The 23,486-nt window shown below is 50.3% G+C and overlaps 1 protein-coding gene across 1 annotated transcript in view; it reads right to left on the bottom strand.

Annotated features, from left to right (window-relative positions):
- Positions 1–23,486, bottom strand: part of GON4L (gon-4 like) — a 35,897-nt gene that overhangs the window by 2,685 nt on the left and 9,726 nt on the right. The window contains 23 exon segments of the mRNA XM_087943667.1: positions 798–846; positions 849–1,013; positions 1,204–1,317; positions 2,743–2,862; positions 3,002–3,145; positions 3,831–3,974; positions 4,912–5,109; positions 6,145–6,326; positions 7,404–7,662; positions 8,817–10,378; positions 10,381–10,471; positions 12,407–12,523; positions 12,676–12,826; positions 13,664–13,808; positions 14,889–15,060; positions 17,017–17,103; positions 17,232–17,430; positions 19,620–19,723; positions 19,864–19,904; positions 21,260–21,361; positions 21,598–21,790; positions 22,803–22,901; positions 22,904–22,978. Coding sequence (XP_087799793.1) covers positions 798–846; positions 849–1,013; positions 1,204–1,317; positions 2,743–2,862; positions 3,002–3,145; positions 3,831–3,974; positions 4,912–5,109; positions 6,145–6,326; positions 7,404–7,662; positions 8,817–10,378; positions 10,381–10,471; positions 12,407–12,523; positions 12,676–12,826; positions 13,664–13,808; positions 14,889–15,060; positions 17,017–17,103; positions 17,232–17,430; positions 19,620–19,723; positions 19,864–19,904; positions 21,260–21,361; positions 21,598–21,790; positions 22,803–22,901; positions 22,904–22,978 — 4,513 coding nt within the window.

The raw sequence follows: 23,486 nt of genomic DNA, 5'->3' as shown, positions 1-23,486 counted from the left end.
CATTTTCCCAATCCGTTTTCTAATTCCTGAGCTAGGAGAGGGTGGGAGGAAGGAGGGAAAGAAGGAAGGAGGCTGGAAAAGAAGGAACGAAGAAATAGGGAGGGAAGGAAGAGGAGATGGAAAGAAGGAAGGAGGCTGGGAAAGAAGGAATAGGGAGGGAGGGAAAGAAGGAGGAAGGGAGGAAGGGATGAGAGGAGTGAGATGGAAAGGAGGGAGGGAGGGAGGGAGGGAGGGAAGGAAGAAATAGGGAAGGAGAGAGGAGGGTTGGGATGGAAAGAAGGTGGGAGGCTGGGAAAGAAGGAATAGGGAGGGAGGGAAAGAAGGAGGAAGGGATGAGAGGAGTCAGATGGAAAGGAGGAGGAGGGAAGAAGAAATAGGGAAGGAAGAAATGAAAGAAGGTGGGAGGGTGGAGGAAATAGGGAGAAGGGAGGGAGGGAGGGAGGGAGGGAGGGAGGGAGGGAGGGAAGGAAGGAGGAAGAGGGAAGGAAGAATGAAGGACAGGGGGAAAGGAATGTAAAAGAAGGGAAGGACAGAAAAGAAAAAAAAAAAAGGGAAGGGAAGGGGAAGAGAGGGGAGGGGGTAAAGAAGGAAGATCAAAAAAGGAGGAAAAGAAAGGAAAAAAAGGAAGGGAAGGGAAAGAAGATAGAAGGAAGGGGAAGGGGTAACTTTCCTTCCTCCAAAGGGACCTTTTGCATCTGATGGGACATCTTCCCTCTCCCACCCCCCCAATCCAGCCTCTCATCCTGCAGACCCCCTTCCATCATCCCACCGCCTCTTCTTCCTCCTCCCAGACGCACCTCCTCCTCCTCCTCCTCCTCCGGCAGAGTCGCCGCCCTTCCGGCTGGGGGGGCTCTGATCCGGCCGCCAGGGACGGCTTCCCCGTCGTCTCTCCTCTCCGTGTGGCCCTCGGGGGTCTCCTTCCCCTCCGGCTGAGGGCTGGGCTCCCGCTGGGCCCGGCCTTCCGCCAAACACTCGCCCGGCTCTTTGTTCCTGGAGCCTTTGGGGTCTCCCACCTGTGAGAGGGTGGGGAGGGAAGGCCGAGCGACACCTGTCAATCTTTTCCTGGGGATGGGGGGCGCAGGTGGCCAAGCCCTTCCCCACCCTCTCTCACTTGGCCGGTTCGGGACCCTCCAGAGGAGGCTGGCGGGGTGGGGGTGTTTCTGCCTCTCCCCCTTCCCCGAGACCCCAGAGCCCCCTCCTCACCTTGCTGCTACAGTGGGCGCAGCTCCGTCGCTTGCTCCGCTTCAGCCGGAGGTCTCCGCTGTTCTCGTGGCAGGAGCTGCACCAGTCCTTCTGCCCCTCCGGCCACTCGGACTCCTGAAATGGGACCCCCCCCCCAGTCCAAAATGAGTCCCTCAAGCCACCATATCTGGGGAAGGGGGAGGGGGAGAGGGAGGGCTGACCCGTAAGAGCTGGCTCCACTCCAGTGAAGAGCGTCTCCACATGTCCCCCGCTTAACAACCCCAAGTGGGACTGTGGCAACTGCGTTGTTAAGCAAAGCAGCCATTCAGCTATCGGAGTGCCCCACGTAGCAAAGGAGGATTTCCATGGGAAATGTTCGTTCATTTTTTTATTTCAAAGGTTTATCTGGCTGCCCACCTTTCAGCCAACCTGGGGCTGCACAATCAGAAATTAAAAAGTGTCTGTCTGTCTGTCTATCATTCCTCTCATCTATCTGTTTCTCTATCATCTCTCTTATCTATCTGTCTATTTATGTCCCTCCCGCTCTATTTATTATCTCTCTCATCTGTTTATCTCCCTCCTTCCCTATCTATCATCTATCTATCTATCTATCTATCTATCTATCTATCTATCTATCTATCTATCTATCTATCTATCTATCTATCTATCATCTATCTATCTCTATCTATCTATCTATCTATCTATCTATCATCTATCTTTCATCTATCTATCTATCTATCTATCTATATATCTATCTATCATCTATCTATCTATCTATCTATCTATCTATCTATCATCTATCTATCTATCTATCTATCTATCTATCTATCTATCTATCTATCTATCTATCATCTCACTAATCTGTCCATCTGTTTCTCTCTACTCTCTATCATCTCTCATCTATCTGTCTATCTATCTATCTATCTATCTATCTATCTATCTATCTATCTATCTATCTATCTATCATCATCTCTACTTACCTACCTACTTCTCTCTCTCTCCTATCTATCTATCTATCTATCTATCTATCTATCTATCTATCTCTCTCCCTACTCCCTATATCATCTCTTTATCTATCTATCTCCCTCCCACTCTATCATCTCTCTCATCTGTGTATGTTTCTCTCTCTCTCTCTCTCTCTCTCTCATCTATCTGCCTGTTTAACTCTCTCTACTCTCTATCATCTCTTTATCTATCTATCTCCCTCCCACTCTCTATCTTTTTTGTCTCTCTCTCCTCTGTCTGTCTATCTACCTCTATCTATCTATTGATCTCTCATCTCTCTCTCTCACCTATCTGCCTATTTCCTTCTCTCTCTCTCTCCCTACCCCCAGCCTTCCCCAGCCAGTGAGGCTGTGTGGCTGTAGATGACCAGGTGCTCAGGGCCATACCCAGCCCAGGTGGGCCACCAAAGACCTACCGACCCCTCAAGACCTAAAACCTTCACCACCCAGGGTTCAAAGCTAGGGCGATGTGGACTCTCCACCTGTGGAGGCATCTAAGCAGCGTTCCTCACTAGGTTGGGGCTTTGAACAAAAAAAAACGGGGCTGGATTTTCACCTTCTCAGCATTCTGGCTCCCCAGCTCCTTCCGCCTCTTGTTCTTCGAGGCAGCGTGGATTTTGGGGGGCTCCTCCTCCTCCTCCATGTCGGGCAGTGAGACTTCCTCGAACCCATCAAACTGGAAGGGGAGAGGCAGAGGTGGCAGGTTAACACCCCCCCCCCCGGTAGGTCCAGGTGTGCTCCGACCTCCACACCTGTCCCAATCGGTTCCCCTTCCCGGAAAGGACCAGAAGAGGGGATGGGAGACCCCCCCCCACCTCATATTCTTTCTCCTCCGTCCAATGGATTTCTTCGAAGTCCCCCAGGCGGCTGGCCGAGGGACGCAGGTGATCGAAGAAGATGGAGAATTCGTCCTGGAGGTGTTCGTGCCCTTTCAGCAGCTGCCCCACTTGAGTCTTCAGCTAAAACCCAGGGGGTTCAAAAGGGGGTTAAAACAAGTGAAGGAAGCAAACTACGGCATCAGTGGGGAGAGAAGATATTTGCTTGGGTGGGGAGAAAATGCCTTGGAAGTCACGAAGTGCCCAAAAATAAATAAATAAATGACTTTATTGTTTTTGCCTGCATATTCTTGCAGTCATTTCATGACCCAGCTAGGGAACATCGTCAGTGCTAGGAGGAGGTGGGGTTTGTGGAGAGGAGGAGGAGGAAGAATAAGGAGGAGGAGGAGAAGAGAAGATGAAGAGGACGAAGATGATGATGATGGAAGAGGAGGAGGAAGGAGGAGGAGGAGGAGGAGAAGATGATGATGATGATTGTGGGGTCCTTGGTACTCTCTGAGCTTGGTGGTTACCTTGCAGACATTTCATGACCCAATTAGGGAACATCATCAGTGCTAGAAGGGAGGGGAGTTTGCGAGGAGGAGGGAGGGAAGGAAGGAAGGAAGGAAGGGAAGGAAGGAAGGAAGGAAGGAAGGAAGGAAGGAAGGGAAGGAAGGAAGGAAGGAAGAGGGGAAGGAGGACTGTGGGGTCCTTGGTGGTCTCTGAGCTTGGTGGTTTCCTTGCAGACGTTTCCCTGCCAAACTAGGTAACCTCATCAGTGCCGGAGGTGATAAAAGAGGACGAAGGAGGGGACAGGAATACGCCTTACTTCCATGATCTCTTGGGGTACAGAGTCCGTGCAGTTCTGCAGCACCTTGATGATCTTCTGATGGTGGGATGGGTTCTCAGCAAAGCAGATCTCCAACCGCCGAAGGAACGTCCGGCTCTTCTCAAAGGCCTGCTGTTCCTCAAACTGGTGGAAGGGAAAAGAAGAAGGGGGAAAAAAAGTTTAAAAAGAGACGCAAGCAGAGTGCGCCGTCGGCTGGGAACAACTCCGTCGGCTGTGGAGGAAACTGGGGAAGGGCAAAGTCCGGATGGGCAGAGCAGGGGAGAAGTAGAACAAGGGAGAGGGGGGTTTAGAGGAAGACCCAGGCCCGCCCTCTCTTCATTCTCGGGCACGCAGGCAGAAACGGAGAAGGGAGCAACGTGGGTTGCATAGCTTACGGGGGAGGAAAGGGCCCTGATTCCCTTCATTAGCCACAGCTGGGAATGAGAGTTTAAAAGAGATGCAAGCTGAGTGTGGCAGCTGCTGGGAACAAACGTGAGTTTATCTTGTGTTGACTTTGCTTATCTGCGTTCCTGGCGTCTTCCCAACCGTGTTGAGTTATTGCCGTTCCTTCACATCTGGAATTCCTTCTCCTGCCCTGCCGGACTCATTACCTCATTTTGCCTTGTTTGGACTTATAGTTACAGTTTTTGTTGACCACCTTTTGGACTTGATTCTCTCTGCAGCCAAAGGCTGTTCCTGGGAGAGTTTTTCTCCAGCCCAGAAGATAACCAGGACAACATTGGGGGCAAAATTGGAGCTAATAAAGGGACTCCCACTGATGATCTGACCGTGTTGCCTTTGTGCCACGCCCCTTTGGGTCATCACAGTTGCCAAGTGTCTGAATTTTGACCACAGGACCACAGGGGCTGCTACAACGGTCATAAGCGTGAAAAACGGTCCCAAATCTCTTTGTTTCAGGGCCGTTGTAACTTGGAACGAACTGTTGTTAAGTCAAGGGCTACCTGAAGTAGACGGAGCCCGGGTGTGGATCCCAGACATTCTCTCTCTCCCCTCCCCTCCCCAGCCTCAACCCTCCCCCCTTGCCAAGCTGAGCTGCCCACGCTTCCTCCAGCTGACCCACCAGTCCGCACTCCAGCGCTTGCTCGGGCAGCAGAAAGGCCGCGAAGTCGGTCAAGAGTTGAGGCCAGTCCTGAAGGAGGATCCGGAGCCGGGCGTAGAGATCGACGGCCGTCTGCTTCTGCAGGTTGTTCTCAAACTCGTAAATGTTGCGGAGAAATTCTTCGTATTTGCCTGGAACGAGGCGGAGGGCTTCGCGTACCTTTGGGGGAAAGCCAAGAATTAGCGCTAGTAGGTGGGGGTGGAGTCGCCAAGATCCCTATTGGGGTTTCCAGCAATGGGTACATGAGGTCCTTGACTTACGACAGCAAGCAGAAGCAAAAATTCTATTCTGTTCTATATTCTATTTTATTCTATATTCTGTTCTATTCTATCCTATCCCATCCCATCCTATCCTTTCCTAATTTTATTTTATTCTATTCTATATTCTATTCTATTCTATAGTCTGTTCTATATTCTATTCTATATTCTATTTCTATCCCCTATATTCTATTTTATTCTATATTCTTTCTATTCTATCCTATCCCATCCCATCCTATCCTTTCCTACTTTTATTCTATTCTATTCTATTCTATTCTATATTCTATTTTATTCTATAGTCTGTTCTATATTCTATTCTATATTCTATTTCTATCCCCTATATTCTATTTTATTCTATATTCTCTTCTATTCTATCCTATCCCATCCCATCCTATCCTTTCCTAATTTTATTCTATTCTATTTCTATCCCCTATATTCTATTCTTCTATTCTATTCTATTTCTATTCTATTTATTCCAATGTTCTATTCTATTTTCTAAAAAATATATTCCATTCCATTCTATTCCATTCCATTCCTCTTCCTCATTCTATGCTATGCTATGCTATTCTTATTCCATCCCATTCCATTCTCTATTCTATTCTATTCTATTCTATTCTATTCTATTCTATTCTATTATTATTCTATTCTACTCTACTCTACTCTACTCTACTCTACTCTACTCTACTCTACTCTACCCTACTCTACTCTACTCTACTCATTCTATTCTATTCTCTATTTTATTCATGTCAGAAGCACAGAAGCACTCCTGGGTTGAAAGAATTAGCCAGTAACATCACCATGAGGGCTCCTTTCCTGTGCCCGGCAGGAGCTGGAGCGAAGGACGAGAGGTCAACCCCGCCCCGCAGCAGCTCTCAAATGTGGGCTTCCTCCCCTCCTGCCCCAGCCTTCCAACTGCTTAAGCCATGGTTTTCCTTACCCTGTTCAGGTAAGCCTGGGCAAAAGCGAAGTCCTTCTGCTCGCGCAGCGGATCTCTCTCCAGGATGTCGTCATCGTAAAGGAGGAGGAGCTTGGAGGCGTCTTTGCTGGTGCGGCCCCGCCCCCTCTTGGCCCGGGCTCGCTGGGATGCCCGGCTCTTGGTGGTGGCCTTGGGGTTCTCTCCTAGGACAAGGCAGCCGGAGGGAATCAGGGCCCTTCCTTCCCCGTAAGCCATGCAACCCACGTTGCTCCCTTCCTCAGGATGACAAGACAAGGCAGCCGGAGGGAATCAGGGCCCTTCCTTCCCCGTAAGCCATGCAACCCACGTTGCTCCCTTCTCCGTTCCTCCCTGCGTGCCCTAGGATGAAGAGGGGTTGGGCCTGGATCTTCCTCTGAATTCCCTCTCCCTTGTTCTACCTCTCCCCTACTCTGCCCAGCCAGACTGTGCCAATCCCCAGTTTCCTCCACAGCCAACGGAGCCACATTCCCACTCCGTCTGCTGCGTGACTTCCCCCTTGGAATCAGATTCGAACAGGGGCACGACAAAATGTCTGCGAGAAAACCACCAAGCTTAGAGAGCCCTAGGACCCTACAATCTTCCTCCTCCTCCTCCTCTCAAACCCTACCTCCTTCTAGCACTGACGGCGTTACCTAGTTGCATCATGAAACGTCCGCAAGGAAACCACCAAGCTCAGAGAGCACCCTCATTTCAACCCTGAGCTACAAATAGTCGGTTAACTATTAACCATGTTTGGTTGTCCTACTGGACTTCGGAGGAAAGCTGGCCACAAACCAGTTGGAAGCCCACAATCTTCAAGTTACACCATGGTTGAGAAACATCGATTTAATGCAAACTCACTGTCTCCCTCTCCCTCTCCCCAACTCTCTCTCATCAGGTCTTCGATCCTCCTCCTCTTTTAACGATGGGTGGAGTACGGGCAACTTAATGACTGGCCCGATGCCCTTCCTGTCACCAATGAGGAGTTTTGTCCAGCAGAGGATACATTCTCACGGTGCTTGGAGAGAGAGAAATATTTGCTTCTATCTAGGATTGAACCCACAGCCTGCGGATTGTGAGGCGAGAGCGCTAACTCTAGGCCGCCACGCCACTCTGTTCTAATCAATGAGTAAATGGGGGCCCATATCTCTACCTTTCCAAATATCAGTCTTGTTCATTTTTTGGGGGGGTAATTGATGCCTCCTTGTCTTTCTTTCGAGAGGGGGCAAAAAAAAACACAATTTTTTTTTAAGGAAGCCCACCTGGAGGGCTGCTGCTGGCCTCCACTGTCGGCGGGGTGCAGGTTGAGGCGAGAGAGGCGGCCGGCCCGTCTCCCGGGCCCGCCACCTCGTTGGCCATTTCGTCCTCCTTCTGTTGGGTCTCCAGAGGTTCCCCTTCTTCCTCCTCCTCCTCTTCCTCCTCCGGCTCCGAGTTCTCTTCCTGCGAGTTCTCCTCCTCCGAATCTCCTTCCTGGCTCAGCCGCCTCTCGGAGGCCAACCAGGTCAGCTTTTCCATGGTTTCCTGAAGACCCCCCCAAGAGCGCAGCCAAATCGTTGCGGGGTCGGGGGACGATCCAAGACACACACACCCCGCCCCACTTTGCCCTGCACCCCCCTTACTCGTCCCTCCAAAGGAAAACCATTACAAGTGAAACTCGGCCTTTTCCCTTGCGATGAAATCTACGAAGAGGCTTCTTAAAGGAGGAGGGCCGTGTTCGAGGATCTGACCAATGGAAAGCTTGGTGCCAGATCAATCGATCGGAACACAGCTGGAAGGGAGCTGGGAGGTCTTCTAGTCCAGCCCCTGGCTTGAGCAGGAGACCCTATCCCATTCCAGACAAGGGGCTGTCCAGTCTCTTTTTAAAATCCTCCAGTGATGGAGAAGGAAAGGAAAGGAAAAGGAAAAAGGAAAGGAAAGGAAAGGAAAGAAGAAAGGAAAGGAAAGGAAAGGAAAGAGAAAGGAAAGGAAAAGGAAAGGAAAGAAAGGAAAGGAAAGGAAAGGAAAGGAAAGAGGAAAGGAAAGGAAAGGAAAAGGAAAGGAAAGGAAAGGAAAGGAAAGGAAAGGAAAGGAAAGGAAAGAAGGAAAGGAAAGGAAAGAAGAAAGGAAAGGAAAGGGAAAGGAAAGGAAAAGAAAGGAAAGAGGAAAGGAAAGGAAAGGAAAGGAAAAGGAAGGAAAGGAAAGGAAAGGAAAAGGAAAAGGAAAGGAAAGGAAAAAGAAAGGAAAAAGGAAAGGAAAGGAAAGGAAAGGAAAGGAAAGAGAAAGGAAAGGGAAGGAAAGGGAAAGGAAAGGAAAGGAAAGGAAAGGAAAGGAAAGGAAAGGGAAAGAAGGATAGAAAAAAAAAAAGGGAAGGGAGGAGGAGGGAAGGGGATGAGAGGAAAGGAAAGAGGAAAGGAAAGGAAAGGAAAGGAAAGGAAGGGAAGGGAAGGGAAGGAAGGGAAGGAAGGAAGGGAAGGAAGGGAAGGAAGGGAAGAAAGGAAAGAGGAAAGGAAAGGGAAAGGAAGGGAAAAGAAAAGGAAGGATAGCAGAATAACAGAGTTGGAAGGGACCTCAGAGGTCTTCTAGTCCAGCCCTCTGCTCAAGCAGGAGGCCCTATCCCATTTCAGTGGCTGTCCAGCCTCTTCCAAAAGACGTAAGATTAGGGTCAAGATAAATCAGGAATCCCAGCCTGGTCTTACCTGAAGTTCTGGCACCGAGAGCACTGATTCCTCCGAAGCCGAAGACATCTCGTCTTCCTCATCCTGGATATAATCGTCAAAATCCTCCTCTTCCTCTTCCTCCAGACTATCTTTCTCGCCTCCTCCCTCCTGGCCGGACGACGCCGTCCCTTCGGGGCGGTTCCCCACTTCCTCCCTTTTTCCCGAGGAGCTGGCGGGATCCGCCACGGCGCTGCCGACGGCGTGGGCAGGGGAAGCGTGACGACTTCCTCCTTCGGCGGCTTGTGGCCCGGTTGAGTTGGGGGCCTCCTGCTCCTCCTCTTCCTCCTCCTGCTCCTCCTCCTGGCAGCCCACTTGGCTCTGCCCTTCCTTCAGCGCCTTCCTGACCCCCGAGGCCGGCTCAACCTCCAGGCCCTGCCCGAGGCCCAAAACCAGCTCGCTTTTCATCGGGGAGCCTTCCGAAGATGGATTTGGCGGGATGGGGGCGGCTTCTGGAGAGGGTATTATTTCCTTCGAGGCGTCCGAGTCCACCTTGACCAAGTCTTCTAACTCCGCCACGGGGGAGAAGGGAGCAGGGCCCAAAACCTCTCCCCCCTCCACGTAACTCTGGACAGGAAGTTCTGCCTGGACCCCAGAGGGAAGCTCGGCGGACCACGGGCCACCGGCTTCTCCTGGGACCGTTTTGGGGCTGGACTCGCCAGGGTCTGGAATATCCCCACCGGGTGCCATTTTGCTGGCCGGCGGAGGACACCTCTCCGCGTCTTTGGTCAGCGCGGACGCCGGGGGAGGGCCTGAATTGGAGGTGACCACCAAGGGAAGGGCAGAGGGAGAAGAAGCTGCCACGGGCTGGTTGAGCGGGCAAGAGAAAGGCGTGGGGTTTACCAGCAGGGTGGTGATGGGGATGGACTGAGGCGCCGAGACCGCCCGGGCTGTGGCGGAAAGAGGCTGGAGCACGTTGCAGCCGTTGGCGAGGCCCAAGACTTTGACTGTCCCGGCGGGAACGGTGAAGATGACCGGGGCTGGATGAAGCACTGGGGCGGCCTTCAGCAACGGAGCCACTTTGGGCGTCTTCTTTTTCTGGGACTCCCTTGGGACAGGAACCTTCTGGACGCGGCTGGCGGGGAGAGCCGGGAGGATCATTTTGGGCTGGAAAGCGACCGGCAGGGAAGAGACCACGTTGGGGGACACCGCGGGGGCCAAACACGGACGGGGTCCCGCCGGCCGAGCGGAGAGGACGCCTCGCAGCGCGAAAGGTGGCCCGTGGCCCAGGGCGGAGGTGGGCAGGTTCAGGTGGGGCACGGCCGACAACGGCTGGACCAGCGAGGAGGGCTGCGGCAAGGGGGAGACATGAGCCAATTTGCCCGAGGCCGCCGCTGCGGCAGGCAGAGGTTGCTTGGCGCTCATTTTCAGGAAGCTGCCTGTCCCGGCCGGGGTCAAACACGGTTGGACCAGGAAGGGTTTGGCGACGGCCGGACGCTGCCACCGCCAGATTCGGTCGCAGAAGCGGCTGTTCAGGGGTCTCAGGATGAACTGGAGGCCCTCAGGCATGCGCAGAGGGCACTCGGGGTTGGCGGGATCGGCCGGCTACTCCCGGCCTTGCTGTCCACGTCGGGGTCCTGGGAGGCCACTCTAGCACGCTGCTGCTCTATGGCCTCTTGGATGGAAGGCAAGCTGGCCTGGGAGAAAGAGGAGAAACAGAAGGAGGTGTGAAAGAGGTGTTTATGTGTGGGTTGTGTTAAAGAGGAGGGGGGAATAAAAAAAAAACACCTTGGGTTTGTGTGGAGTGTGAGAGAGTGAACTTTCAAGGCCCACACCGGAGCAAGGAAGTTATTTTTTTTAGAGTCCCAGCCGGGGTGGATTCCGTACGTTAAAAGTTACGTTTATTCGCTATACATTTATTTTCCTTTTTTGTTTTTACGCTCATTTTGGGTCGTTGTTCTCAGTGCTGCTTTGTTTTTCTTTTGCATTTTACCTTTTTATGGTAAAATAAAATATAGTTAAAATTAAAAAAAGACCAAGAAAGCTGTTCTTTCCCCCCCTCCCCTCTTTTTTCCCCTCCAGCGTCCAGGTGGGATGGATTCTATAAGTTAAAGTTAAATTTATTTCCTAATTGGATCACCTTCCTCTCTGGAAAGAGACAGAGAGAGATGGATAGATGGAGAGAGAGAGAGAGGGAGAGAGAGATGGAGAGAGGGAGAGAGATGAAGAGAGAGATGGACAGATGGAGAGAGATGGATAGAGAGATGGATAGATGGAGAGAGATGGAAAGGGAGATAAGAGATGGGGACAGAGAGATGGATCGATGGAGAGAGAGATGGAGAGAGATGGAAAGGGAGATAAGAGTTGGGGAGAGAGATGGATAGATGGAGAGAGAGAGATGGAGAGAGAGAGAGATGGAGAGAGAGATGGATCGATGGAGAGAGAGATGGATCGATGGATAGAGAGATGGATAGATGGAGAGAGAGATGGAGAGAGATGGAAAGGGAGGTAAGAGTTGGGGAGAGAGATGGATAGATGGAGAGAGAGAGATGGAGAGATAGAGAGAGATGGAGAGAGATGGATCGATGGAGAGAGATGGAGAGAGAGATGGATCGATGGAGAGAGAGATGGAGAGAGATGGAAAGGGAGATAAGAGATGGGGAGAGAGATGGATAGATGGAGAGAGAGAGATGGAGAGAGAGAGAGATGGAGAGAGAGATGGATCGATGGAGAGAGAGATGGATCGATGGATAGAGAGATGGATAGATGGAGAGAGAGATGGAGAGAGATGGAAAGGGAGGTAAGAGATGGGGAGAGAGATGGATAGATGGAGAGAGATGGAGAGATGGAGAGAGAGAGATGGAGAGAGAGAGAGATGGAGAGAGAGATGGAGAGATGGAGAGAGATGGATAGAGAGAGATGGATCGATGGAGATGGATAGAGAGATCGATCGATGGATAGAGATGGATAGATGGATAGAGAGATGGAGAGAGATGGAAAGGGAGATAAGAGATGGGGAGAGAGATGGAGAGAGAGAGAGAGATGGATAGATGGAGAGAGAGAGAGATGGAGAGAGAGAGAGAGATGGAGAGAGAGATCGATCGATGGATAGAGATGGATAGATGGATAGAGAGATAGAGTGATGGATAGATGGAGAGGGAGATAGGAGATGGGGAGAGAGATGGAGAGAGAGATGGATAGATGGAGAGAGATGGATAGATGGAGAGAGAGAGATGGAGAGAGAGATGGATCGATGGAGAGAGATGGATAGATGGATAGAGAGATAGAGAGATGGATAGATGGAGAGGGAGATAGGAGATGGGGAGAGAGATGGAGAGAGAGGGGGATAGATGGAAAGAGAGAGATGGAGAGAAAGATGGAGAGATAGAGAGATGGAGAGGAAGATGGAGAGAGATGCATATATTTAGAGAGAGAGAGATGGAGAGAGAGCACAAGAAAGCCAGAATTAGAGATTTCCCTAAAGGATTTTTAACGCCTGTCTGACAACAACAGGCTGTCCTTGACTTACGACCGTACGTGGAGCAGGAAAAGACATTGTGACACAACACAATTGTGAAGCAAAGCCTTACGTGTGACACACGCACGCCCCCCGCCCAATCCCCAGAACCTACCTTTAACCAGAAGGGCAAGCGATGCTCTTCCTGTCCCGCAGGCGGTTTCCAATCGCCGGGTTGGATTTCCTCGCAAAGTCGGGGCAAAACCGGAAGCTGCTTCGTGGTTTTATAGTACTGGAAAATCGAGGGGAAGAACAGATAACAGGAACGATGCGTCAGGCTTCTGACCTTGCCTGATGATCCACAGAGGGGCAAATCCTCAAATTACGACCGCAACGGAGCCCCGGATTGCTGCGCGGCTAAGCGAGACATCGGTGGGAACTCACCCGGATGATGTTGTCGGGGACCCGGTTCATATTTCGGTTCTTGATCCGTCCCGTCAGCTGGTGGGCTGTCTTGGTGGTCAGGAGGTACTTACTGATGAGGGGCTTGGGGAAGTCGGTGCCTTCGAAGTGCTTGAGACCCAGGGCCAACAAGCTGAAACAAGGAAGGGGGGGTCAGGAGAGTTAGGAAGGGACAGGGGTGGAAATCCAAAATCCCAGCAACCGGTTCTCTGCCCGGTTGGTGGGTGGGTATGGCCAACGTGGCCATTTTTTTTTTTGCCTTCCCCACAGTCCGGAGGCTTCCCTCAGGACTCTGGGGAGGGTGAAAACAGCCTCCTCCGGGCTCCGGAAGCTGGAAACAAGCCTGTTTCCAGACTTCCGGAACGTTAAAAGTATTAAGATTTAGAAACTGACCAGCAGTGAGTAGCTACACGATGCTGTGGCTGATGTTAACGAGAGTGAGTCAGCAGAGTATGGGTCTTTCCCTTTAAGGCTGGAGAGTAAGGTTCCCTTTAAGAGGGATGTATATAAAAGGCAGCCATTAGAGGGAGTGGTTCTTTTTCCTTGTGACCAGGATTCAGTGCAGAAGTTCTCCGCGCGTGGGTTAAGAAGAAGAAAAGCTTGCTTGTAAAGGTATTTTGCCACCACGTGTATATTGTCTGTGTATGCCTGTTGTGTATTAACCACTGTTAATGTCTACATCACTAGGTGCTATGTGTTGCTCCTGGGTTGTCTCATAAAGGCAGTCACGCTGCCAAACGCCTTCCCAGAGCCTCCGCGCAGATCCCGCGCTTACCTGTATCCAAAACGGGCCACCTGGAGACTCCTGGGCGTGGTGAGGCGGGTGGGGCCAAGCCGGTCGGTTCAACTCCTGGTTCGGTGAACCAGGTGTAAACATCCAGTTCGCCTAAACCAGGCTGAACCAGCCTGAATCCCACCCTTGGGAAGGGAAATAATACAGGATGGGCCCGTAAGAGGCGGATGCACCTACTTATCTTCTCCTTTGGTGAAGACAACCTTGTCCCTGGGTGTTTTGGTTTTGAAGGAGCAGGTGGGGAGTAGCTCTGGGTACAGGAAAACTCTCCGCGTGGCCAGGATCCAGGCCACTTGCTTGGGCAAGCAAGCAAAGTCGTTCACTAAAAGAATCAAGAGAGAGAAAGAGAGAAGGAGGAGAAGGAGCAGGAGGAGGAAGAACAATAGAAAAAGAGGAGGAGGAGAAGAGAAGGAGGAGGAGAAGGAGAAGGAGGAGGAAAAGAAGAAGAAGAAGAAGAAGAAGAAGAAGAAGAAGAAGAAGAAGAAGAAGAAGAAGAAGAAGAAGAAGAAGAAGAAGAAGGAGGAGGAGGAGGAGGAGGAGGAGGAGGAGGAGGAGGAGGAGGAGGAGGAGGAGGAGGAGGAGAAGCAGAAGAGGAAGAGGAGAAGTAAAAGAAGAAGTAAAAGGGGAGGAGGAGGAGAAGAGGAAGAGGAGAAGAAGGAGGAGAAGAAGAGGAGGAGGAGGAGGAGGAGGAGGAAGAGGAAGAAGAAGAGGAGGAGGAGGAGGAGGAGAGGAGGAGGAGGAGGAGGAGGAGGAGGAGAAGAAGAAGAAGAAGAAGAAGAGGAGGAGGAGGAGGAGGAGGAGAGAGAGGAGGAGGAGGAGGAGGAGGAGAAGGAGGAGGAGAAGCAGAAGAGGAGGAGGTGGAGGAGAAGTAAAAGAAGAAGAAGAGAAAGAGGAAGAGGAGAGAAGAGGAGAAGAAGAAGAGGAGGAGGAGGAGGAGGAGGAGGAGGAGGAGGAAAAGAAGAAGAAGAGAGGAGGAGGAAGAGAAGGAGGAGGAGGAGGAAGAAGAAATCAATTTTTTATTCCTTCCTTGCAACTGACTCGTACTTATGATGGCCGCGGTGTGTCCCCCCCCCATCCCACCCCCCCAAGGGATTGCGTGATTTCTTCCCACAAGCCAAACCCAGGGGGGAAGCCAGATTCATTGAACAACTGTTTTCCTAATTGATTTCACTTTAACGACGGGGGCAAGGAAATGTCTTCAAAACCGGGACAAAGGCACCGAACAGATAAGGCCCACTTAGCGAAAAGAAACGATCGGTCGTAAGTCGAGGACCGTCTTGTGGATTTTTGGGCCCGGTGTTTTTGTTTTTTTTAAAGAGGGACGACGTGCGGAAAAGCCTCGCCCGCCCTCCTTACTACCCTCCCAAATCTTATTTGCGCTGAAGAGGAGGACGGGACTCACTGTTCTTTTTGACGACTTTGCGGGGGCTCCACTCGACCTTGACGTGAGCGTGGAAGTCCTTGACCAGCTGCAGCGACTCCGCCAGGTTGAAAGGCTGGAAGGAGGTCTGGAAGGCGGGTCTGGACGGCTGGCTGAGGGCGAGGGAGCTTTGGGCGAAGCTCTCCAACTCGTTCTGGGGGAACGGAAAGAGGGGAAGAGACGCTGAAAATCACGCCGGATGGGAGAAGGAAGGATCGGAAGAAGGTTCCAGCAAACGGGGCAGGTATTCCCAGATGGATTCGTGCCTCCCTTTCTCCGCCCAAGCTGAGAAAAATGGGGCTTCAGTCCAGCCTGAGGATGGAGGACAAGATGGAGAAGAAAGATAAGGAGGAGATAGACGCGGAAAAGGAAGACAGGGAAGGACAAAGAGGAGGAGAAGATTGAAGAAGAAGAGCAGAAGGAAGAGGAGGGGGAAGAGATAGACAAGGAGGAAGGGAAGATGAAGAGAGGAGGAGGAGGAGGAGGAGATATGGAAGGAGAAGAAAGATGAGGAGGTTGGAGGAGATGGAGGAGAAGCAGATGGAGAAAGGTGGATATTGAAATAGAGGAGAAGATGGAGGAGGAGGAGAAAGGGGATATGGCGAAGGGAAAGTTGGAGAAGAAGAAAAAGATGGAGAAGGATAAGAAGATGGAGGACACGGAAATAGATGAGGAGGATAAGAAGATGGAGGACAAGGAGAAGAGAAGATGAAGGAGGAGGAGAAGGAGGACAAGGAGAAGAAGAGAAGGTAGAGGAGGAGAAGATGGTGAAGGAGGAGATGAAGGATAAGAAGATGGAGGATATGGAAATAGAGGAGGAGGAGGAGGAGAAGATGGAGGAGGAGGAGAAAGGGGATATGGAGAAGGGAAAGTTGGAGAAGAAGAAAAAGATGGAGAAGGATAAGAAGATGGAGGAGATAGAACTAGATGAGGAGGATGAGAAGAAGGAGGGAAAAACAGACAAGAAGAAGGACAGGAGGAGGAGATGGAGAAGAAGAGAAGGTGGAAAAGGAGGAGAAAGAAGAGCAGACGGAGAAGGTGAAGACAGAGGAGGAGAAAGATGGAGAAGGGGAAGATGGAGAAGAAGGAAAAGATGGAGAAGGATAAGAAGATGGAGGACACGGAAATAGATGAGGAGGATAAGAAGATGGAGGACAAGGAGAAGAGAAGATGAAGGAGGAGGAGATGGAGGACAAGGAGAAGAGAAGGTAGAGGAGGAGAAGATGGTGAAGGAGGAGATGAAGGATAAGAAGATGGAGGAGATGGAACTAGATGAGGAGGATGAGAAGGTGGAGGGAAAAAACAGACCTGAAGAAGGACAGGAGAAGATGGAGAAGAAGAGAAGGTGGAAAGGAGGAGAAAGAAGAGCAGACGGAGAAGGGGAAGACAGAGGAGGAGAAAGATGGAGAAGGGGAAGATGGAGAAGAAGGAAAAGATGGAGGAAACGGAACTAGATGAGGAGGATGAGAAGATGGAGGGCAAGGAGAAGAGAAGATGGAGGAGGAGGAGAAAGAGGGGGAGATGGAGGACAAGGAGAAGAAGAGAAGGTAGAGGAGAAGATGGAGAAGATGGTGAAGGAGGAGATGAAGGATAAGAAGATGGAGGAGATGGAACTAGATGAGGAGGATGAGAAGGTGGAGGGAAAGACAGACCTGAAGAAGGACAGGAGAAGATGGAGAAGAAGAGAAGGTGGAAAAGGAGGAGAAAGAAGAGCAGACGGAGAAGGGGAAGACAGAGGAGGAGAAAGATGGAGAAGGGGAAGATGGAGAAGAAGGAAAAGATGGGGGAAACGGAACTAGATGAGGATGAGAAGATGGAGGACAAGGAGAAGAAGAGGAGAAGATGGTGAAGGAGGAGATGAAAGATAAGAAGACGGAGGACATGGAACTAGATGAGGAGAATGAGAAGATGGAGGGAAAAAGAGTCAAGAAGAAGGACAGGAGGAGAAGATGGAGAAGAAGAGAAGGTGGAAAAGAAGGACAAAGAGGAGGAGAGACGGAGAAGGGGAAGGTGGAGGAGAGAGAGCGGGATGGAGAAGTCAAGGACAAAAAGAGAGAGAAGATGGAGGGCCTCACTTAAAGCACATTCTCTCTCCACAGTCAGAAATTACCAGGAAGAGCCGGGAAGTGCTGGCCTCGGTGTTCAGGCTCGGGTTGCAACTGGACAGGAGGTGAACCTGGGTCAGAAGCTGCACGTGCTGGAACGGTTGGGCAGAGAAGGTCAGTGGTCAGCACCCGACCGTCCCCCCCCCCAAAACCACCCGCCTGGGGTTGGAGGGCTACGAGAGGCCAATGAGAACCAGGCCCAAGGCAGCGGCCATCCGACCTGTTGCATCTGCTGCTGCAGCCTCTTCCTCTGGCCGGCGTCCAGCGCCAGGGTCTGAGCCGCCTTCTCGTTCCGCAGCTTGGACCTCTCCATCTCCTGGGGCAGCTTGACGGCGGACTTCTTCACCCGCAGCTGCTCCAGCTGCTCCTTCACCGTCCGGTGCTGCTCATTCAGCAGGTTGGCCAGGGGTTCTTCAAACCTGCACCAAGGAGGTGAAGATGGAGAGGGGGGTACTAGGTTCGGGGGAACCCCCTCCCATCTGCCCGGCGTTCGTCTCCCTCCTTGGAGAACCGGGGTCCTTCTAGAGCAGGGGGTCAACTTGTAAATCGTTCCTTTTTTTGTTTTTCTTTTTAAATTTAAAAAAAACAAAAACCTTTATTAAAGTTTAAAATGTGAAAATACAAATCGACCTATCACAAAAATAAAACGTGTACGATTCACCGTCGTTCCTTGACGGTGCGAAAACCTTAGCTGCGTTCATACATTTTCAGATATTTCTAATTAATCGTATACATGTGTGTTGTGGCTCCGAGTCCTGAGTCTGCGTTGTTAAGAGGAAGAGGACTCGGAAGATAAGGAGGTGTGAATTTGGAATGCCTTCCTCCCCAGTGCCTTCCTCCCTGATTGTGCCTCAGGTTTCGGCACATAACCGAGAGGGACAGCCTGAGGCTAATCAGGAGGAGGGCATATCGGAGCAGCCTTTGACAGAGAATCAAGCAGACGAACGCTGGTTTGATGCTAGGCAGCGTCGCAGGAAAAAGTGTGAGCTGCAACGCAGGAGACGTGGACGAATCAGAGACTGAGCTGAGTTATTGACACACCCCACAGGGGATAAAAGTGGGTGTGTTTTCTCTGGGAACTCCGTACGGGACAAAGTGTGAATTTTCTGTCGAGCTTCGGGGTACCTTGTTTCTTGAAAGCTTTCGTGATTAATGTTTCTGTTTATCTCGTTGGACTTGGCAGGCGGCGCGGGTGATACTGCCAAGAGCATTGCCAGCTTAAAGGAATTAACTCTGTAAATACTGAATCTTTTTGCCTGCTTGTATTTGGTCAGTTTGGACTTCTCATCTTCCTCGGAAAGGTGAGACGTAACACATAGGATTGGGGGTGTTGTGTGTCGGGAAAGGACGGCGCCTCGAAAGGCTTCTCTCGCGCACACGATGGAGCGAAACTTTCTGAACGGCTCGTCTCGCTTAGCAGCGGAAATTTGGGGAGGGCTCGCTGGGGGCCGTAAGCTGAGGAATTGTGTATTGCTTTGCGCCCGGTTCTCCGATTGTTAGCTAGGCAGAGGTGATCTTGCCCTCCGCTTCTGATACTGCTCGGTTCAGAAGGGGTGGCAAGGCCCAGCCGATGTCACTCTATCTCCCTTCCCAAACAGGGTTGCCGTTCCTTTTAGGCCCCCTGCCCCACAGACAGGGAGACCTCAGCCCTCCCCACATCCTACCAGCACAGAGCCAGGAAAGCGGTGTGGAACTTCAACTCCCAGCGTGCCTTGCCAACAGCGAGGCATTCTGGGAGTTGAAGTTCAGTGAAAGGGGGAAGGCCATTGCTTGCCCACCGACCGACTGAACACAAGGGCTAATCTATATCTATAAAAGCGAAATACCACTATATACGCATCGTCACAAAATCTCCAGAACCATAATGCCTACAAACTTGAAATTTGGCAGATATGTTCCTCTTGGCTTCTAGGGGCTCACTAAGAAAGGGTTTTTCCAAATGACCCTCAGAGCATTTAGAGTATTTCCTATATTATTATTATTATTATTATTATTATTATTATTATTATTATTATTATTATTATTAACACGCTCTGATGCTAAGGAGTTCTACTCCCCAAACCCACCTGGAAAGAAATCTCTTCCAAATGCAAAACACAAGCAGAGGAGTTTCAGTTTCACAGCAGCCCCAAGCAGCTTTAGTACAGAACAGTTGAGCTAAGCCACGCCCAGGCTCCTTGCTGTCTCCTTCTTGCTCACACATCAAAAACTGTTTTAGTTTCCAAACGGCCCTCAACTCTCTCACGCGCTGACTGGACGCTAGCCAGATGAATTGGACGCTGGTAGGCAGAGGCAGAATTTTCCTTTCCTCGTTTTCCTCCCCAAAAAACTAAGCCCCATCACACGCTTCCGTAGCAAAGCACCGGTATCCAGCTACTAAGGCATATTCCTAATCCTAAAACTGAGAGCAAATCACTTGGCAGTGGTCTTGCTTAGCGACAGAAATTCTGCTATTTGGGAATGTAAATCGAGGGCCGCCTGCAAAGTTTTCCTCTAGAAGCAAGGAACGAAAGAAGAAACGCAACGCCCCCCACTTTATCCTGTTTGACGGACACCTGTCTGTTAAAACAAGGACGAATATAAGAGGGCAGGTGATGCTGGTCCTTACCTGAGCACCTGAGGGGTATTAAAATTGGGCCGGGCCTCAGCAGTGCCCTCTTCGTCCTCCAGCCCATCATCCTCCAGGCTGGGGAAGCCGATTTCATCCTGAAACTTTTTGGGATAAATTGAGTTTACAAGCAGGCACCTTGTAGAGTTCAAGGAGGCCGAGGTTTTTTACAAGACGGGAAGAAGGGATGGCTTCCTTGAGGACCAGGGACTTCCCTGGATTTCGCTCCAACGGAAGGACTTACCGTTTCGAACAGCTCCTCCATCAGCTCGTTCACTTCTTTCTCTGCGGGACACAAAAGAGAGAGGCGAGTCAGTGAAATCCCCAGTCTCCAGGCTTCTGTGTCTTAAAAACGTCTGAAAAGTTGTAGATGGATAGATAGATAGATAGATAGATAGATAGATAGATAGATAGATAGATAGATAGATAGATACAGACAGACAGATCCCGATATAGATAGATAGATAGATGATAGATAGATAGATAGATAGATAGATAGATAGATAGATAGATAGATAGATAGATAGATAGATACAGACAGACAGATCCCGATATAGATAGATAGATAGATGATAGATAGATAGATAGATAGATAGATAGATAGATAGATAGATAGATATAGATGGATAGACAGATATATAGATGATAAAGAGATAGATAGATAGATAGATAGATAGATAGATAGATAGATAGATAGATAGATAGATAGATAGATAGATAGATAGATACAGACAGATCCCGATATAGATAGATAGATAGATGATAGATAGATAGATAGATAGATAGATAGATAGATAGATAGATAGATAGATAGACAGGCAGACAGACAGACAGACAGACAGACAGACAGACAGACAGACACACAGACAGACAGACAGACAGACAGATCCCGATATAGACAGATCCCGATATAGATAGATAGATAGATAGATAGATAGATAGATAGATAGATAGATAGATAGATAGATAGGCAGGCAGGCAGACAGACAGACAGACAGACAGACAGACAGACAGAACGGATAGATAGGATAGATAAATAGATAGATGGAAGATGGGAGGGAGGAAAATGACAGATGATAAGACAGATAGACATGATAGAAGATGACTGATAGAATATGATGTAGAAATAGATAGGATAGATAGATAGATGGAAGATGGGAAGGAGGGAAGATGACAGATGATAGATAATAGAATGATAGAGACAGAGATGATAGATAGAAAGATGATTGATAGAATGATATAGATAAGGATGATGTAGAAATAGAGATATAGAATGACAAATAGATAGATATAGATATGGATGATGTAGAAATAGATAGATAGATAGATAGATAGATAGATAGATAGATAGATAGATAGATGAGACTAACAGATAGAAGAGATAGAGAGACAGATAGAAGAGATAGAAGAAACAGGTAGATAGAAGAGATAGATAAGACAGAAGTGATAGACAGATAGAAGAAATAGATAGACAGACAGACAGACATATTGTCATCTTTTAATGTGGGCACACTAGCACACATTAATTCTGTTGCCTGCTAGTCATGTGGTGTCTCGACATAGGACTGCAATGGCGTACTGCCACTCCGGTCTGCTGCAGTCGTACATCGAGGACTAGCCGTAGACAAGGGGGAACATACTTGTGATTCTCACGGCACGGTCGTTCCTGAAGTCCTCCGTGTCCGGTTCATCCAGATCTTCCAAAAAATTATATTCGGGGTCATCGTCATCATCAGCTTCATCTGGAAGAGGGGGGGGGGAAAAAAGGTCCAGTCGCCTCCTGAACAAAAAAGCACCTTTGGGACTAACCGTAACGCTTGGATGACGGAGAAGCTCTACAGACGTCGAATCTTAACGTTTTTACTTTTTCCAGAATCATACAAAACTAGCCATTTCTGTTAAAAACAAACCAGCCTAAATCAGTTAAAACCCCCCCAAAATCGACCCTTTCGGGATTTTTCTTCCACCTCAAACTTGCCTTCGTTTTCCACATCGTCGTTCATCAGGCCGCTCAGCCATCGCTTCCACTCTTCATCGTCTGCCGTGTTGGGGTCGTACATGTCCGGAGTGATGTCCGGAGCCCGAAGCTCGGCCTCCAGCTGACCGAGGGGCACGTCCTTCAGGGGTCTCTTGGAACGGGTGCGTAAGGCAATTAAGCTGTCTTCCAAAGGCTGGGAAGGAAAGGGAGGGTCTCACGTTTGGAAGAGGTTCTCGCGGGAAGAATCCCGCGGTCTTCTTTAACGAGATTTATTGAGGTGAAAAAAAGATGCGGTGACGAGAATTCCTGGCGACGGAAGCGTTTCCCATTCGCAGCGAATAACCACCAAAGGATCTGAAGTTCTAAAGCCGCTTTAGGTAGGGAAGACAGCTGGTTGACTTTTGGACAATCATCGAGAGGATGGGAGTTCTAGTCCCACCTTAGCTGTAAAAACTGGCTGAGTAACTTCAGGCCGATCACCAGGAGATGGGGAGTTCTAATCCTACCAGGATAATTAAATTACAAATTTCAAGAAGGCAACAAGGCACAGCCCTTTGGAGGAACGCCAATCAAGATGAACCTCAGCCAGAAATAAAACACGCTTTGCTTCTAGCAACGCTGTGGTGTAATCATCTCTCTTATATACTACTAGTCTCCCCAGCTGCAACCAATGAGGATGATCATGGCCGCTTCCTCTCCCATAAGCCAGGTTGTTCCCTTCTCCGTTCCTCCGTGTCCTAGGATGAAGAGGGGGTGGCCCTGGGTCTTCCTCTGACTGCCCAGCCGGCTTCTGCCTTTCCCCAGCCTCCTGCACAACCTGCGGAGCCACACTTCCACTCCTTGTTGGCTATTCCTCCTCTCCCTCGGAGTCAGTCTCCAACAGGGGCATGACACATTGATTGTGCCCTCGATGTTATACGGCCAGGTGGATCCCAAAAATATTGGGGACCCTCCAGGAACATTCAATGCCTGTTGTGGGCACCCTCACAAAATGGTGTCCAAGGTGGGCATGACCAGAGCAGAGCATACCAGACGGCTAAGCCGTAGAGATGCCTTTTTTATTATGTTCTGGGGTTGGCGCTTTGCTTTTCCGCCAATTACGTCACCTATACCTTTGGCAGAGGTCAGGAAGGCCTGGACGAATGTGATCCGTGAGGTCGCGATGGGGCTGGACGCCAACTTCGCAACCAACAACCACCACAAACCTGATAGGCGTCCATGCAGACGGGGCTGGAGGCCAGTTCTTCGTCCACAGCATGGAGCTTCTCCATGAAGACGCTGTCCTTGTTTTGCTTCGGCTTGGGGGCGGTGGTGGAGGGCCCATGGGGATGACCTCGGCACGGACGTGTCGCGGGGCAGGAGGGCTCGAACCCTTCTCAGCCTGGGAGGAGGGAAAACCGGAATGTCTTCAGCACCGAGAACCACCTCCCGAGTCCTTCCGAAGGTTTCGGCTAATTCCTGACGGGGGAGTCCTCGGCTTACGACCGCAATTTGGGGTGTGTGTGAAATTTATGTCGCTCCAGGAGACGTTCGTTGAAGGGAGCCTGGCCCCATTTTACGGCTGTTCTCAACCCATTGCGTTAAGGGAATCGCTTCAGTTAGAAACACGGCTGCTAAGTGAATCTGGTTCCGTCCCCTTGACTCAGCTTGTCCGAAGGTCGCCAAAAAGGGAGGGAATCACTGGGATGTGGCCGCCGGTGGTTGTGTGTGAAATGCAGCCGTTCAAGTCGCTTTTTGCCCCCAGGGCCATCGTTGTAACTTTGAACGGTCGCTAAATGAAGCCAAGGACCAGCTGCGTATTATAGGATGTACTCCGCGACTTACAAGGGTTCCCTTACGGACCGCTCAAGGTTACAACGGCGCTGGAGAAAAAACGATTTCACGGGCGC

The sequence above is a fragment of the Notechis scutatus genome, chromosome 14 (assembly GCF_049901735.1).
Source record: "Notechis scutatus isolate UNSWTSFEM ecotype Mainland chromosome 14, rNotScu1.2, whole genome shotgun sequence".
In the NCBI taxonomy this organism is placed as follows: domain Eukaryota; kingdom Metazoa; phylum Chordata; class Lepidosauria; order Squamata; family Elapidae; genus Notechis; species Notechis scutatus.
The sequence above is the reverse complement of the archived record's forward strand: the minus strand, read 5'-3'. Positions and strand labels throughout refer to the sequence as shown.